General features: G+C 44.2%; 1 protein-coding gene across 5 annotated transcripts in view; it reads left to right on the top strand.

The window, feature by feature from the left end:
• BRD4 (bromodomain containing 4) overlaps positions 1-16455 on the top strand; it is a 71574-nt gene that overhangs the window by 28672 nt on the left and 26447 nt on the right. For 4 of the 5 annotated variants that reach the window (XM_069766832.1, XM_069766831.1, XM_069766834.1 and 1 more), the window contains exon 2: positions 14937-15261. In XM_069766832.1, coding sequence (XP_069622933.1) covers positions 14971-15261 — 291 coding nt within the window. In that variant the 5' untranslated portion in view covers positions 14937-14970. Of the gene's footprint in view, positions 1-14936; positions 15262-15700; positions 15721-16455 lie in introns of those variants that run through there. The other variant, XM_069766836.1, reaches the window with a different exon arrangement.

Genomic DNA, 16455 nt, shown 5'->3' with positions numbered 1-16455 from the left:
GTATACATAGTGTGTATATAATATATACCCTGTGTAATGTGAGGACACTGCAGGGAGGAGGCGGTGTATACCGGCCATTATCTGTACTGTATAGGGGAGGGGTGTATATATGTATACATAGTGTGTGTATATAATATATACCCTGTGTAATGTGTGGACACTGCAGGGAGGAGGCGGTGTATACCGGCCATTATCTGTACTGTATAGGGGAGGGGTGTATATATGTATACATAGTGTGTGTGTATATGATATATACCCGTGTAATGTGCGGACACTGCAGGGAGGAGGCCGTGTATACCGGCCATTATCTGTACTGTATAGGGGAGGGGTGTATATATGTATACATAGTGTGTGTGTATATGATATATACCCGTGTAATGTGCGGACACTGCGGGGAGGAGGCGGTGTATACCGGCCATTATCTGTACTGTATAGGGGAGGGTGTATATATGTATACATAGTGTGTGTATATAATATATACCCTGTGTAATGTGTGGACACTGCGGGGAGGAGGCGGTGTATACCGGCCATTATCTGTACTGTATAGGGGGAGGGTGTATATATGTATACATAGTGTGTGTATATAATATATACCCTGTGTAATGTGCGGACACTGCAGGGAGGAGGCGGTGTATACCGGCCATTATCTGTACTGTATGGGGGGGTTGTATATATGTATACATAGTGTGTGTATATAATATATACCCTGTGTAATGTGCGGACACTGAAGGGAGGAGGCGGTGTATACCGGCCATTATCTGTACTGTATAGGGGGAAGGGTGTATATATGTATACATAGTGTGTATATAATATATACCCTGTGTAATGTGCGGACACTGCAGGGAGGAGGCGGTGTATACCGGCCATTATCTATACTGTATAGGGGAGGGGTGTATATATGTATACATAGTGTGTGTATATAATATATACCCTGTGTAATGTGAGGACACTGCGGGGAGGAGGCGGTGTATACCGGCCATTATCTGTACTGTATGGGGGGAGGGGTGTATATATGTATACATAGTGTGTGTATATAATATATACCCTGTGTAATGTGAGGACACTGCGGGGAGGAGGCGGTGTATACCGGCCATTATCTGTACTGTATGGGGGGAGGGGTGTATATATGTATACATAGTGTGTGTATATAATATATACCCTGTGTAATGTGCAGACACTGCAGGGGGGAGGCGGTGTATACCGGCCATTATCTGTACTGTATAGGGGGAGGGGTGTATATATGTATACATAGTGTGTGTATATAATATATACCCTGTGTAATGTGCAGACACTGCAGGGGGGAGGCGGTGTATACCGGCCATTATCTGTACTGTATAGGGGGAGGGGTGTATATATGTATACATAGTGTGTGTATATAATATATACCCTGTGTAATGTGAGGACACTGCAGGGAGGAGGCGGTGTATACCGGCCATTATCTGTACTGTATAGGGGGAGGTGTATATATGTATACATAGTGTGTGTATATAATATATACCCTGTGTAATGTGAGGACACTGCAGGGAGGAGGCGGTGTATACCGGCCATTATCTGTACTGTATAGGGGAGGGTGTATATATGTATACATAGTGTGTATATAATATATACCCTGTGTAATGTGCAGACACTGCAGGGAGGAGGCGGTGTATACCGGCCATTATCTGTACTGTATGGGGGGAGGGGTGTATATATGTATACATAGTGTGTGTATATAATATATACCCTGTGTAATGTGCAGACACTGCAGGGAGGAGGCGGTGTATACCGGCCATTATCTGTACTGTATAGGGGAGGGGTATATATATGTATACAGAGTGTGTGTATAATATATACCCTGTGTAATGTGAGGACACTGCAGGGAGGAGGCGGTGTATACCGGCCATTATCTGTACTGTATAGGGGAGGTGTATATATGTATACATAGTGTGTATATAATATATACCCTGTGTAATGTGAGGACACTGCAGGGAGGAGGCGGTGTATACCGGCCATTATCTGTACTGTATGGGGAGGGGTGTATATATGTATACAGAGTGTGTGTATATAATATACAGTGGGGCAAAAAAGTATTTAGTTAGTCAGCAATAGTGCAAGTTCCACCACTTAAAAAGATGAGAGGCGTCTGTAATTTACATCATAGGTAAACCTCAACTATGGGAGACAAACTGAGAAAAAAAAATCCAGAAAATCACATTTTCTGGTTTTTTATCATTTTTTTTTGCATATTATGGTGGAAAATAAGTATTTGGTCAGAAACAAACAATCACGATTTCTGGCTCTCACAGACCTGTAACTTCTTCTTTAAGAGTCTCCCCTTTCCTCCACTCATTACCTATAGTAATGGCACCTGTTTAAACTTGTTATCAGTATAAAAAGACACCTGTGCACACCCTCAAACAGTCTGACTCCAAACTCCACTATGGTGAAGACCAAAGAGCTGTCAAAGGACACCAGAAACAAAATTGTAGCCCTGCACCAGGCTGGGAAGACTGAATCTGCAATAGCCAACCAGCTTGGAGTGAAGAAATCAACAGTGGGAGCAATAATTAGAAAATGGAAGACATACAAGACCACTGATAATCTCCCTCGATCTGGGGCTCCACGCAAAATCCCACCCCGTGGGGTCAGAATGATCACAAGAACGGTGAGCAAAAATCCCAGAACCACGCGGGGGGACCTAGTGAATGAACTGCAGAGAGCTGGGACCAATGTAACAAGGCCTACCATAAGTAGCACACTACGCCACCATGGACTCAGATCCTGCAGTGCCAGACGTGTCCCACTGCTTAAGCCAGTACATGTCCGGGCCCGTCTGAAGTTTGCTAGAGAGCATTTGGATGATCCAGAGGAGTTTTGGGAGAATGTCCTATGGTCTGATGAAACCAAACTGGAACTGTTTAGTAGAAACACAACTTGTCGTGTTTGGAGGAAAAAGAATACTGAGTTGCATCCATCAAACACCATACCTACTGTAAAGCATGGTGGTGGAAACATCATTCTTTGGGGCTGTTTCTCTGCAAAGGGGCCAGGACGACTGATCCGGGTACATGAAAGAATGAATGGGGCCATGTATCGTGAGATTTTGAGTGCAAACCTCCTTCCGTCAGCAAGGGCATTGAAGATGAAACGTGGCTGGGTCTTCCAACATGACAATGATGCAAAGCACACCGCCAGGGCAACGAAGGATTGGCTTCGTAAGAAGCATTTCAAGTTCCTGGAGTGGCCTAGCCAGTCTCCAGATCTCAACCCTATAGAAAACCTTTGGAGGGAGTTGAAAGTCCGTGTTGCCAAGCGAAAAGCCAAAAACATCACTGCTCTAGAGGAGATCTGCATGGAGGAATGGGCCAACATACCAACAACAGTGTGTGGCAACCTTGTGAAGACTTACAGAAAACGTTTGACCTCTGTCATTGCCAACAAAGGATATATTACAAAGTATTGAGATGAAATTTTGTTTCTGACCAAATACTTATTTTCCACCATAATATGCAAATAAAATGTTAAAAAAACAGACAATGTGATTTTCTGGATTTTTTTTTCTCAGTTTGTCTCCCATAGTTGAGGTCTACCTATGATGTAAATTACAGACGCCTCTCATCTTTTTAAGTGGTGGAACTTGCACTATTGCTGACTGACTAAATACTTTTTTGCCCCACTGTATACCCTGTGTAATGTGAGGACACTGCAGGGAGGAGGCGGTGTATACCGGCCATTATCTGTACTGATATAGGGGAGGGTGTATATATGTATACATAGTGTGTATATAATATATACCCTGTGTAATGTGCGGACACTGCAGGGAGGAGGCGGTGTATACCGGCCATTATCTGTACTGTATAGGGGAGGGGTGTATATATGTATACATAGTGTGTGTATATAATATATACCCTGTGTAATGTGAGGACACTGCAGGGAGGAGGCGGTGTATACCGGCCATTATCTGTACTGATATAGGGGAGGGTGTATATATGTATACATAGTGTGTGTATATAATATATACCCTGTGTAATGTGCAGACACTGCAGGGAGGAGGCGGTGTATACCGGCCATTATCTGTACTGTATAGGGGGAAGGGTGTATATATGTATACATAGTGTGTGTATATAATATATACCCTGTGTAATGTGAGGACACTGCAGGGAGGAGGCGGTGTATACCGGCCATTATCTGTACTGTATAGGGGGAAGGGTGTATATATGTATACATAGTGTGTATATAATATATACCCTGTGTAATGTGAGGACACTGCAGGGAGGAGGCGGTGTATACCGGCCATTATCTGTACTGTATAGGGGAGGGGTGTATATATGTATACATAGTGTGTGTATATAATATATACCCTGTGTAATGTGAGGACACTGCAGGGAGGAGGCGGTGTATACCGGCCATTATCTGTACTGATATAGGGGAGGGTGTATATATGTATACATAGTGTGTGTATATAATATATACCCTGTGTAATGTGCAGACACTGCAGGGAGGAGGCGGTGTATACCGGCCATTATCTGTACTGTATAGGGGGAAGGGTGTATATATGTATACATAGTGTGTGTATATAATATATACCCTGTGTAATGTGAGGACACTGCAGGGAGGAGGCGGTGTATACCGGCCATTATCTGTACTGTATAGGGGGAAGGGTGTATATATGTATACATAGTGTGTATATAATATATACCCTGTGTAATGTGAGGACACTGCAGGGAGGAGGCGGTGTATACCGGCCATTATCTGTACTGTATAGGGGAGGGGTGTATATATGTATACATAGTGTGTGTATATAATATATACCCTGTGTAATGTGAGGACACTGCGGGGAGGAGGCGGTGTATACCGGCCATTATCTGTACTGTATAGGGGGAAGGGTGTATATATGTATACATAGTGTGTATATAATATATACCCTGTGTAATGTGAGGACACTGCAGGGAGGAGGCGGTGTATACCGGCCATTATCTGTACTGTATAGGGGAGGGGTGTATATATGTATACATAGTGTGTGTATATAATATATACCCTGTGTAATGTGCGGACACTGCAGGGAGGAGGCGGTGTATACCGGCCATTATCTGTACTGTATAGGGGAGGGGTGTATATATGTATACATAGTGTGTGTATATAATATATACCCTGTGTAATGTGAGGACACTGCAGGGAGGAGGCGGTGTATACCGGCCATTATCTGTACAGTATAGGGGGAGGGGTGTATATATGTATACATAGTGTGTGTATATAATATATACCCTGTGTAATGTGAGGACACTGCAGGGAGGAGGCGGTGTATACCGGCCATTATCTGTACTGTATAGGGGAGGGGTGTATATATGTATACATAGTGTGTGTATATAATATATACCCTGTGTAATGTGAGGACACTGCGGGGAGGAGGCGGTGTATACCGGCCATTATCTGTACTGTATAGGGGGAAGGGTGTATATATGTATACATAGTGTGTATATAATATATACCCGGTGTAATGTGAGGACACTGCGGGGAGGAGGCGGTGTATACCGGCCATTATCTGTACTGTATAGGGGAGGGGTGTATATATGTATACATAGTGTGTATATAATATATACCCGGTGTAATGTGCGGACACTGCAGGGAGGAGGCGGTGTATACCGGCCATTATCTGTACTGTATAGGGGAGGGGTGTATATATGTATACATAGTGTGTATATAATATATACCCTGTGTAATGTGAGGACACTGCAGGGAGGAGGCGGTGTATACCGGCCATTATCTGTACTGTATGGGGGAGGGTGTATATATGTATACATAGTGTGTGTATATAATATATACCCTGTGTAATGTGAGGACACTGCAGGGAGGAGGCGGTGTATACCGGCCATTATCTGTACTGTATAGGGAAGGGGTGTATATATGTATACATAGTGTGTGTATATAATATATACCCTGTGTAATGTGCGGACACTGCAGGGAGGAGGCGGTGTATACCGGCCATTATCTGTACTGTATAGGGGAGGGGTGTATATATGTATACATAGTGTGTATATAATATATACCCTGTGTAATGTGCGGACACTGCAGGGAGGAGGCGGTGTATACCGGCCATTATCTGTACTGTATAGGGAAGGGGTGTATATATGTATACATAGTGTGTGTATATAATATATACCCTGTGTAATGTGCGGACACTGCAGGGAGGAGGCGGTGTATACCGGCCATTATCTGTACTGTATAGGGGGAGGGGTGTATATATGTATACATAGTGTGTGTATAATATATACCCTGTGTAATGTGTGGACACTGCAGGGAGGAGGCGGTGTATACCGGCCATTATCTGTACTGTATCGGGGGAGGGGTGTATATATGTATACATAGTGTGTGTATATAATATATACCCTGTGTAATGTGCGGACACTGCAGGGAGGAGGCGGTGTATACCGGCCATTATCTGTACTGTATAGGGGAGGGGTGTATATATGTATACATAGTGTGTATATAATATATACCCTGTGTAATGTGTGGACACTGCAGGGAGGAGGCGGTGTATACCGGCCATTATCTGTACTGTATCGGGGGAGGGGTGTATATATGTATACATAGTGTGTGTATATAATATATACCCTGTGTAATGTGCGGACACTGCAGGGAGGAGGCGGTGTATACCGGCCATTATCTGTACTGTATAGGGGAGGGTGTATATATGTATACATAGTGTGTGTATATAATATATACCCTGTGTAATGTGAGGACACTGCAGGGAGGAGGCGGTGTATACCGGCCATTATCTGTACTGTATAGGGGGGGAGGGTGTATATATGTATACATAGTGTGTATATAATATATACCCTGTGTAATGTGAGGACACTGCAGGGAGGAGGCGGTGTATACCGGCCATTATCTGTACTGTATAGGGGGGAGGGTGTATATATGTATACATAGTGTGTGTATATAATATATACCCTGTGTAATGTGCGGACACTGCAGGGAGGAGGCGGTGTATACCGGCCATTATCTGTACTGTATAGGGGGAGGGGTGTATATATGTATACATAGTGTGTATATAATATATACCCTGTGTAATGTGCGGACACTGCAGGGAGGAGGCGGTGTATACCGGCCATTATCTGTACTGTATGGGGGGAGGGGTGTATATATGTATACATAGTGTGTGTATATAATATATACCCTGTGTAATGTGAGGACACTGCAGGGAGGAGGCGGTGTATACCGGCCATTATCTGTACTGTATAGGGGAGGGGTGTATATATGTATACATAGTGTGTGTATATAATATATACCCTGTGTAATGTGAGGACACTGCAGGGAGGAGGCGGTGTATACCGGCCATTATCTGTACTGTATAGGGGGGAGGGTGTATATATGTATACATAGTGTGTGTATATAATATATACCCTGTGTAATGTGAGGACACTGCAGGGAGGAGGCGGTGTATACCGGCCATTATCTGTACTGTATAGGGGAGGGTGTATATATGTATACATAGTGTGTGTATATGATATATACCCTGTGTAATGTGCGGACACTGCAGGGAGGAGGCGGTGTATACCGGCCATTATCTGTACTGTATAGGGGGAGGGGTGTATATATGTATACATAGTGTGTATATAATATATACCCTGTGTAATGTGAGGACACTGCAGGGAGGAGGCGGTGTATACCGGCCATTATCTGTACTGTATAGGGGGAGGGGTGTATATATGTATACATAGTGTGTGTATATAATATATACCCTGTGTAATGTGTGGACACTGCAGGGAGGAGGCGGTGTATACCGGCCATTATCTGTACTGTATAGGGGAGGGGTGTATATATGTATACATAGTGTGTGTATATAATATATACCCTGTGTAATGTGCAGACACTGCAGGGAGGAGGCGGTGTATACCGGCCATTATCTGTACTGTATAGGGGGAGGGGTGTATATATGTATACATAGTGTGTGTGTATATAATATATACCCTGTGTAATGTGAGGACACTGCAGGGAGGAGGCGGTGTATACCGGCCATTATCTGTACTGTATAGGGGGAGGGGTGTATATATGTATACAGAGTGTGTGTATATAATATATACCCTGTGTAATGTGCGGACACTGCAGGGAGGAGGCGGTGTATACCGGCCATTATCTGTACTGTATAGGGGAGGGGTGTATATATGTATACATAGTGTGTGTGTATATAATATATACCCTGTGTAATGTGTGGACACTGCAGGGAGGAGGCGGTGTATACCGGCCATTATCTGTACCGTATAGTAGGGGTGTATATATGTATACATAGTGTGTGTATATAATATATACCCTGTGTAATGTGCGGACACTGCAGGGAGGAGGCGGTGTATACCGGCCATTATCTGTACTGTATAGGGGAGGGGTGTATATATGTATACATAGTGTGTGTATATAATATATACCCTGTGTAATGTGCAGACACTGCAGGGAGGAGGCGGTGTATACCGGCCATTATCTGTACTGTATAGGGGGAGGGGTGTATATATGTATACATAGTGTGTGTGTATATAATATATACCCTGTGTAATGTGAGGACACTGCAGGGAGGAGGCGGTGTATACCGGCCATTATCTGTACTGTATAGGGGGAGGGGTGTATATATGTATACAGAGTGTGTGTATATAATATATACCCTGTGTAATGTGCGGACACTGCAGGGAGGAGGCGGTGTATACCGGCCATTATCTGTACTGTATAGGGGAGGGGTGTATATATGTATACATAGTGTGTGTGTATATAATATATACCCTGTGTAATGTGTGGACACTGCAGGGAGGAGGCGGTGTATACCGGCCATTATCTGTACCGTATAGTAGGGGTGTATATATGTATACATAGTGTGTGTATATAATATATACCCTGTGTAATGTGCGGACACTGCAGGGAGGAGGCGGTGTATACCGGCCATTATCTGTACTGTATAGGGGAAGGGTGTATATATGTATACATAGTGTGTGTATATAATATATACCCTGTGTAATGTGAGGACACTGCAGGGAGGAGGCGGTGTATACCGGCCATTATCTGTACTGTATGGGGGGAGGGGTGTATATATGTATACATAGTGTGTATATAATATATACCCTGTGTAATGTGAGGACACTGCGGGGAGGAGGCGGTGTATACCGGCCATTATCTGTACTGTATAGGGGAAGGGTGTATATATGTATACATAGTGTGTGTATATAATATATACCCTGTGTAATGTGAGGACACTGCAGGGAGGAGGCGGTGTATACCGGCCATTATCTGTACTGTATGGGGGGAGGGGTGTATATATGTATACATAGTGTGTATATAATATATACCCTGTGTAATGTGTGGACACTGCAGGGAGGAGGCGGTGTATACCGGTCATTATCTGTACTGTATCGGGGGAGGGGTGTATATATGTATACATAGTGTGTGTATATAATATATACCCTGTGTAATGTGCGGACACTGCAGGGAGGAGGCGGTGTATACCGGCCATTATCTGTACTGTATAGGGGGGGAGGGTGTATATATGTATACATAGTGTGTGTATATAATATATACCCTGTATAATGTGAGGACACTGCAGGGAGGAGGCGGTGTATACCGGCCATTATCTGTACTGTATAGGGGAGGGGTGTATATATGTATACATAGTGTGTATATAATATATACCCTGTGTAATGTGAGGACACTGCAGGGAGGAGGCGGTGTATACCGGCCATTATCTGTACTGTATAGGGGGAGGGGTGTATATATGTATACATAGTGTGTGTATATAATATATACCCTGTGTAATGTGAGGACACTGCAGGGAGGAGGCGGTGTATACCGGCCATTATCTGTACTGTATGGGGGGAGGGGTGTATATATGTATACATAGTGTGTGTATATAATATATACCCTGTGTAATGTGAGGACACTGCAGGGAGGAGGCGGTGTATACCGGCCATTATCTGTACCGTATAGTAGGGGTGTATATATGTATACATAGTGTGTGTATATAATATATACCCTGTGTAATGTGCGGACACTGCAGGGAGGAGGCGGTGTATACCGGCCATTATCTGTACTGTATAGGGGGAGGGGTGTATATATGTATACATAGTGTGTGTATATAATATATACCCTGTGTAATGTGAGGACACTGCAGGGAGGAGGCGGTGTATACCGGCCATTATCTGTACTGTATAGGGAAGGGTGTATATATGTATACATAGTGTGTGTATATAATATATACCCTGTGTAATGTGTGGAAACTGCAGGGAGGAGGCGGTGTATACCGGCCATTATCTGTACTGTATAGGGGGAGGGGTGTATATATGTATACATAGTGTGTATATAATATATACCCTGTGTAATGTGAGGACACTGCAGGGAGGAGGCGGTGTATACCGGCCATTATCTGTACTGTATAGGGGGAGGTGTATATATGTATACATAGTGTGTGTATATAATATATACCCTGTGTAATGTGAGGACACTGCGGGGAGGAGGCGGTGTATACCGGCCATTATCTGTACTGTATAGGGGGAGGTGTATATATGTATACATAGTGTGTGTATATAATATATACCCTGTGTAATGTGCAGACACTGCAGGGAGGAGGCGGTGTATACCGGCCATTATCTGTACTGTATAGGGGAGGGGTGTATATATGTATACATAGTGTGTATATAATATATACCCTGTGTAATGTGTGGAAACTGCAGGGAGGAGGCGGTGTATACCGGCCATTATCTGTACTGTATAGGGGGAGGGGTGTATATATGTATACATAGTGTGTATATAATATATACCCTGTGTAATGTGAGGACACTGCAGGGAGGAGGCGGTGTATACCGGCCATTATCTGTACTGTATAGGGGGAGGTGTATATATGTATACATAGTGTGTGTATATAATATATACCCTGTGTAATGTGCAGACACTGCAGGGAGGAGGCGGTGTATACCGGCCATTATCTGTACTGTATAGGGGGAGCGGTGTATATATGTATACATAGTGTGTATATAATATATACCCTGTGTAATGTGTGGAAACTGCAGGGAGGAGGCGGTGTATACCGGCCATTATCTGTACTGTATAGGGGGAGGGGTGTATATATGTATACATAGTGTGTATATAATATATACCCTGTGTAATGTGAGGACACTGCAGGGAGGAGGCGGTGTATACCGGCCATTATCTGTACTGTATGGGGGGAGGGGTGTATATATGTATACATAGTGTGTATATAATATATACCCTGTGTAATGTGAGGACACTGCAGGGAGGAGGCGGTGTATACCGGCCATTATCTGTACTGTATAGGGGGAGGTGTATATATGTATACATAGTGTGTGTATATAATATATACCCTGTGTAATGTGAGGACACTGCAGGGAGGAGGCGGTGTATACCGGCCATTATCTGTACTGTATAGGGGGAGGTGTATATATGTATACATAGTGTGTATATAATATATACCCTGTGTAATCTGTGGACACTGCAGGGAGGAGGCGGTGTATACCGGCCATTATCTGTACTGTATAGGGGGAGGTGTATATATGTATACATAGTGTGTGTATATAATATATACCCTGTGTAATGTGAGGACACTGCGGGGAGGAGGCGGTGTATACCGGCCATTATCTGTACTGTATAGGGGGAGGTGTATATATGTATACATAGTGTGTGTATATAATATATACCCTGTGTAATGTGAGGACACTGCGGGGAGGAGGCGGTGTATACCGGCCATTATCTGTACTGTATAGGGGGAGGTGTATATATGTATACATAGTGTGTGTATATAATATATACCCTGTGTAATGTGAGGACACTGCGGGGAGGAGGCGGTGTATACCGGCCATTATCTGTACTGTATAGGGGAGGGTGTATATATGTATACATAGTGTGTGTATATAATATATACCCTGTGTAATGTGAGGACACTGCGGGGAGGAGGGCTGTATACATTGTACCCTGGCCATTACATGTGTATTGTATTGGGGATGTGTGTGTACAGTGGGGGGAAAAAAGTATGTAGTCAGCCACCAATTGTGCAAGTTCTTACACTTAAAAAGATGAAAGAGGCCTGTAAGGCTACGTTCAGGTTAGCGTTTCCCGACGCTGCGTCGGGAAACGCAGCGGCGACGCACGCGTCATGCGCCCCTATGTTTTACATGGGGGACGCATGCGTTTTTCTTGTTGCGTTTTCCGACACGTGCGTTGTTTTTGACGCTAGCGTCGGACGCAAGAAAATGCAGCAAGTTGCATTTTTCTTGCGTCCGATTTCGTCAAAAAAACGACGCACGCGTCGCAGAACGTAGCGTTTTTGCGTGCGTTTGCACGCGTTTTTTCGTGCGTCGTGCGTTGCGTCGCCGACGCAGCGGCGCGCACAGCTAATCTGAACGTAGCCTAATAGACATCATTGGTAAACCACAACTATGAGAGTCAAAATGAGAACAAATCCAGAAAATCACCTTGTCTGAGTTGTCAATATTTATTTTGCAAATTATGGTGGAAAATAAGTATTTGGTCACCTAAAACCATGCATGACTAAATACTTTTCCCCCCACTGTAGATGTGATATATACACTCTGCATAAATGGATGTCTGCTTGATATCTGCAGTGTATGTGCCTGTAATGTATACAGTCCATTGTCCTGCAGATATACACATGACTGCTCAGCCCTGATTTCGAGGTAGCAGAGGTTCGGCTTTCCCCCACACCTTCCTTGGCACAAAGCAGATGATGTGGGTCATGGTTTACAGGCAGCCGCTCAGGTTGTTGTTGGGCACAATGGCCGCCGAGCCCTGTGTGCACATTACGTCACTTATGTATCTGACGGCTAAATGTGATGTTAGACGAGTTCTCATCCGACCTATCACCCTTAAATTCGTGGACTTCAGCCTGTACAGAGTTTGCAACATAGAGATAATGTTAGATAAGGCATGAATCATCCGCTCTTTTTCTCCTCCACCTCAGGTATTTAAAAAAGAGGTGGCTGGGGGTGTAGAGGGATTGTCTCATTTTTCGGTCTAGTGGATTCACAAGGCATTTGTAGTCATGTTTACCTCTCAGCAGAGGCCAGATTTGTCCTTTTGGCTTAAGTATGGTCATAGTTCACTCATGTGTTTTTTTTGTTTTCCTCTAATTCACTTGTTTTTTGTTAGTGCAGTATGTTGGAACGATATGTAGATATATGTACACTACTCAAAAATATTAATGGAACACTTAAACAACACAATTTAACTCCAAGTCAATCACACTACTGTGGAATCAACCTGTCCAGTTATGAAGCAACACTGATTGTGAATGTTTCTCCTTCTGTTTTGCAAATGTAACAAACAACAAGTATAAATTATAGGCAATTGGCAAGACAACCCCTATAAAGGAGTGGTTCTGCAGTTGGTGACTACAGACTATTAATCCGTTCTCCTCCTTTTTGGCTGTTGCTTTGTCACTTTTGCATTTTGTCATTGTTCTCACCACTAGAGGTGTACTGTACAGTAGCATGAGGCGGTGTCTACAACCCAGAGATGTTTCCCAGGTAGTGCAGCTCATCCAGGATGGCACATCAATGCGAGCTGTGGCAAGGTGGTTTGCTGTGTCTGTCAACAGAGTCTCCATAGCATGGAGCAGATACCAGGAGACAGACCAGTACACCAGGAGATGTGGAGGAGGCCGTAGTAGGGTAACAACCCAGCTGCAGGACCGCTACCTCCTCCTTTGTGCAAGGAGGAGCATTGCCAGAGCCTTGTCAAATGACCTCCAGCAGGCCACTAACATCTATGTGTCTGATCAACTATTCAGAAACAGACTCCGTGATGGGGGTATGAGGGCCAGACATCCACAAGTGGGTGTTGTGCTTACAGCCCAATAACTTGCAGGGCGATTGGCATTTGCCACAGAACACCAAGATTTTCAGGTTCGTCATTGGCTCCCTGTGCTCTTCATGGATGAGTTCCTGTTCACACCGAGCACATGAGACAGACGTGACAGTCTGGAGACGCCGTGGAGAATGTTCTGCTGCATGTAACATCCTACAGCATGACCTGTTTGGCAGTGGGTCAGTAATGGTGTGGGGTGGCATTTTTTGTAGTGTCGCACAGCCCTCCATGTTCTAGCCAGTGGAACCTTATCTGCCACTAGGTACCGGGATGAGATCCTCAGACCCCTTGTGAGACTATATATTGGTGCAGTTGGCCCTGAGTTCCTTCTGAGGAATGACAATGCTAGGCCTCATGTGTCAGCAGTTCCTGAAAGATGAAGGCATTGATGCTCTATACTGGCCCGCCCGTTCCCCCGACCTGAATCCAATTGAGCACATCTGGGACATCATGTTTCACACCATCCACCAACGTCACGTTGCTCCACAGACTGTCCAGAAGTTGGCGGATGCTTTAGTCCAGGTCTGGGAGGAGATCCCTCAGGAAGACTATCCGCCGCCTCATCTGGAGCATGCCCAGGCATTGTAGGGAGGTCATACAGGCACGTGGAGGTCACACACGCATTACTGAGCATCATTTCTTTGTCTTGAGGCATTTCCACTGAAGTTGGATCAGCCTCTAGTTTGATTTCCCACTTTGATTTTGAGCTTCATTCCAACTCCAGACCTCCATGGGATATTAATTTTTATTTACATTGATCATTTTTATGTTTTATTGTTCTCAACGTATTCCACTATGTAATGAAGATTTACAGCTGGAATTTTTTATTCAGTGATATCTGGGATGTGGTATTTTAGTGTTCCTTTTGTTTTTTGAGCAGTGTATATACTGTATATATATTATTACTTCATTGAATTTCCCTGTGAGAGCTCATAATCTGTAACAGTACACAGGGGCTGTCGAAATGGAGAGGTACTGAAACCTAAAAAATAGTGGAAAACTTCCGATTTTTTCTTTATTAGCAGAATTTAGAAAACCCCTTATTCTGAAATATTTCTCTCATATATTTCATCTTTTTTCTCCAGGTCGCCTGGCCCTGCATGCGATGGGAGCTTTATCATGTCATCCGAGACTGGGCTAGGTACACGTCTGAGGGCCACATCTGGAATGGGCGACGGAGTGGAAGGGGTCCCAATGTCAGGGGCTCCACAGTCTGCACCTCCTCAACCGCAACCACAAGTCCCCTTGTTAGTCAACCCTCCACCTCCTGAAACTACCAGACCAACCCAACCAAAGCGCCAGACCAACCAATTACAGTACTTGCTAAAAACCGTGCTGAAGACACTATGGAAGCACCAATTTGCTTGGCCTTTTCAGCAGCCTGTGGACGCTATCAAACTAAACCTGCCTGTGAGTACAATCATATAAGTGTCTCTCCATAGATGCCACCTATATGGCGAGACAATCTAGTCTTCACAGTACAATTTATGATATAGCACATTGTATGTCCATTTTCTGGTGTTAGGCCGACGTTTAAAAAATCAGTTTTTCTCAAAACTTAGTTATTGAAATCCCTGAACTTTCAGGTACCAGAATATTCAACTCCATCCGTGGCCAACTTTCATTTTTGCGCTTTAGCTCCCCCTTCCCTCCCCCCCCCTTCTTGCTTCTAAGAGTCATAATGTTTGCAAGTTGTATTTTTGGATGACACCATACACCTTACCTTATAATGTACTGAAAAATGGGGAGCTGGAATCCAAATAGGGGTGAAACGCTTGAAAATATCGCAATTCCACCTTTGTTTTTTTTGGTTTTTGTTTTTACAGTTTCATTATGCAGTAAAAATTACCTGGCAGCATGATTCTCCAGGTCAGTACGAATACGGCAATGCCAAACTTGTATAGGTTTTGTTTTTGGGTTGTTTTTTTTTAACCTTTTTATTTAATTGGGTTATAAAAAAAATATATATATTTTAGTCTCCATTTTCTGAGATCAGTACCTTATTTTTCAGACTATAACACACATCCCAAGTTTAGAAGAGGAAAATAGTGTAAAAAAAATGAATTTTTTAATCTGCCAGCAGGATAAGGCATATCAAAGGTCACAGGTGCGTTTGACAGTGAAATGTAGCTTGCCGGAGGGGGATGGTTGGGGGTGGGTGTGGGGGTTGCTGTGGCTGCATTGGAGCGGGGTCGCAGGAGGGAGGAGCAGGGTCACACGTTTACGTTGTTTGACAGCAGGAGTGGAGCGGTGGTCCCTGGGTTAGGAGGAGTGGGTGTCCTGGCAGTGCGAGGAAGGAGAAGAGTTCCCTCTGCGCACTTTGATCAGTAAAATGGTGCTTGTTGAAGGTGCATGCGCAGATTAAGATCTCTGCTTGTCTTTGAGCAGAGATCTAAATTTGTGCATGTGCCGACAACCGGCGCCATTTTCCTTTCTCCTACTGCAAGGCCAATGTGCGTTTTGGGGACTCCACTCCTGCCTAACACCTTCCAGCTTAGTGCCCACAGCATCGCCCCACTCATGACGCCCCCGACTTCCTGCTGCGGTGACCCTGCTCTTGCCTGCACTTTATGTACATGCTCAGTAGTGACCGGTGCTGTGGGG

Source organism: Ranitomeya imitator, chromosome 4 (assembly GCF_032444005.1).
Source record: "Ranitomeya imitator isolate aRanImi1 chromosome 4, aRanImi1.pri, whole genome shotgun sequence".
Taxonomy (NCBI): Eukaryota; Metazoa; Chordata; class Amphibia; order Anura; family Dendrobatidae; genus Ranitomeya; species Ranitomeya imitator.
The sequence above is the reverse complement of the archived record's forward strand: the minus strand, read 5'-3'. Positions and strand labels throughout refer to the sequence as shown.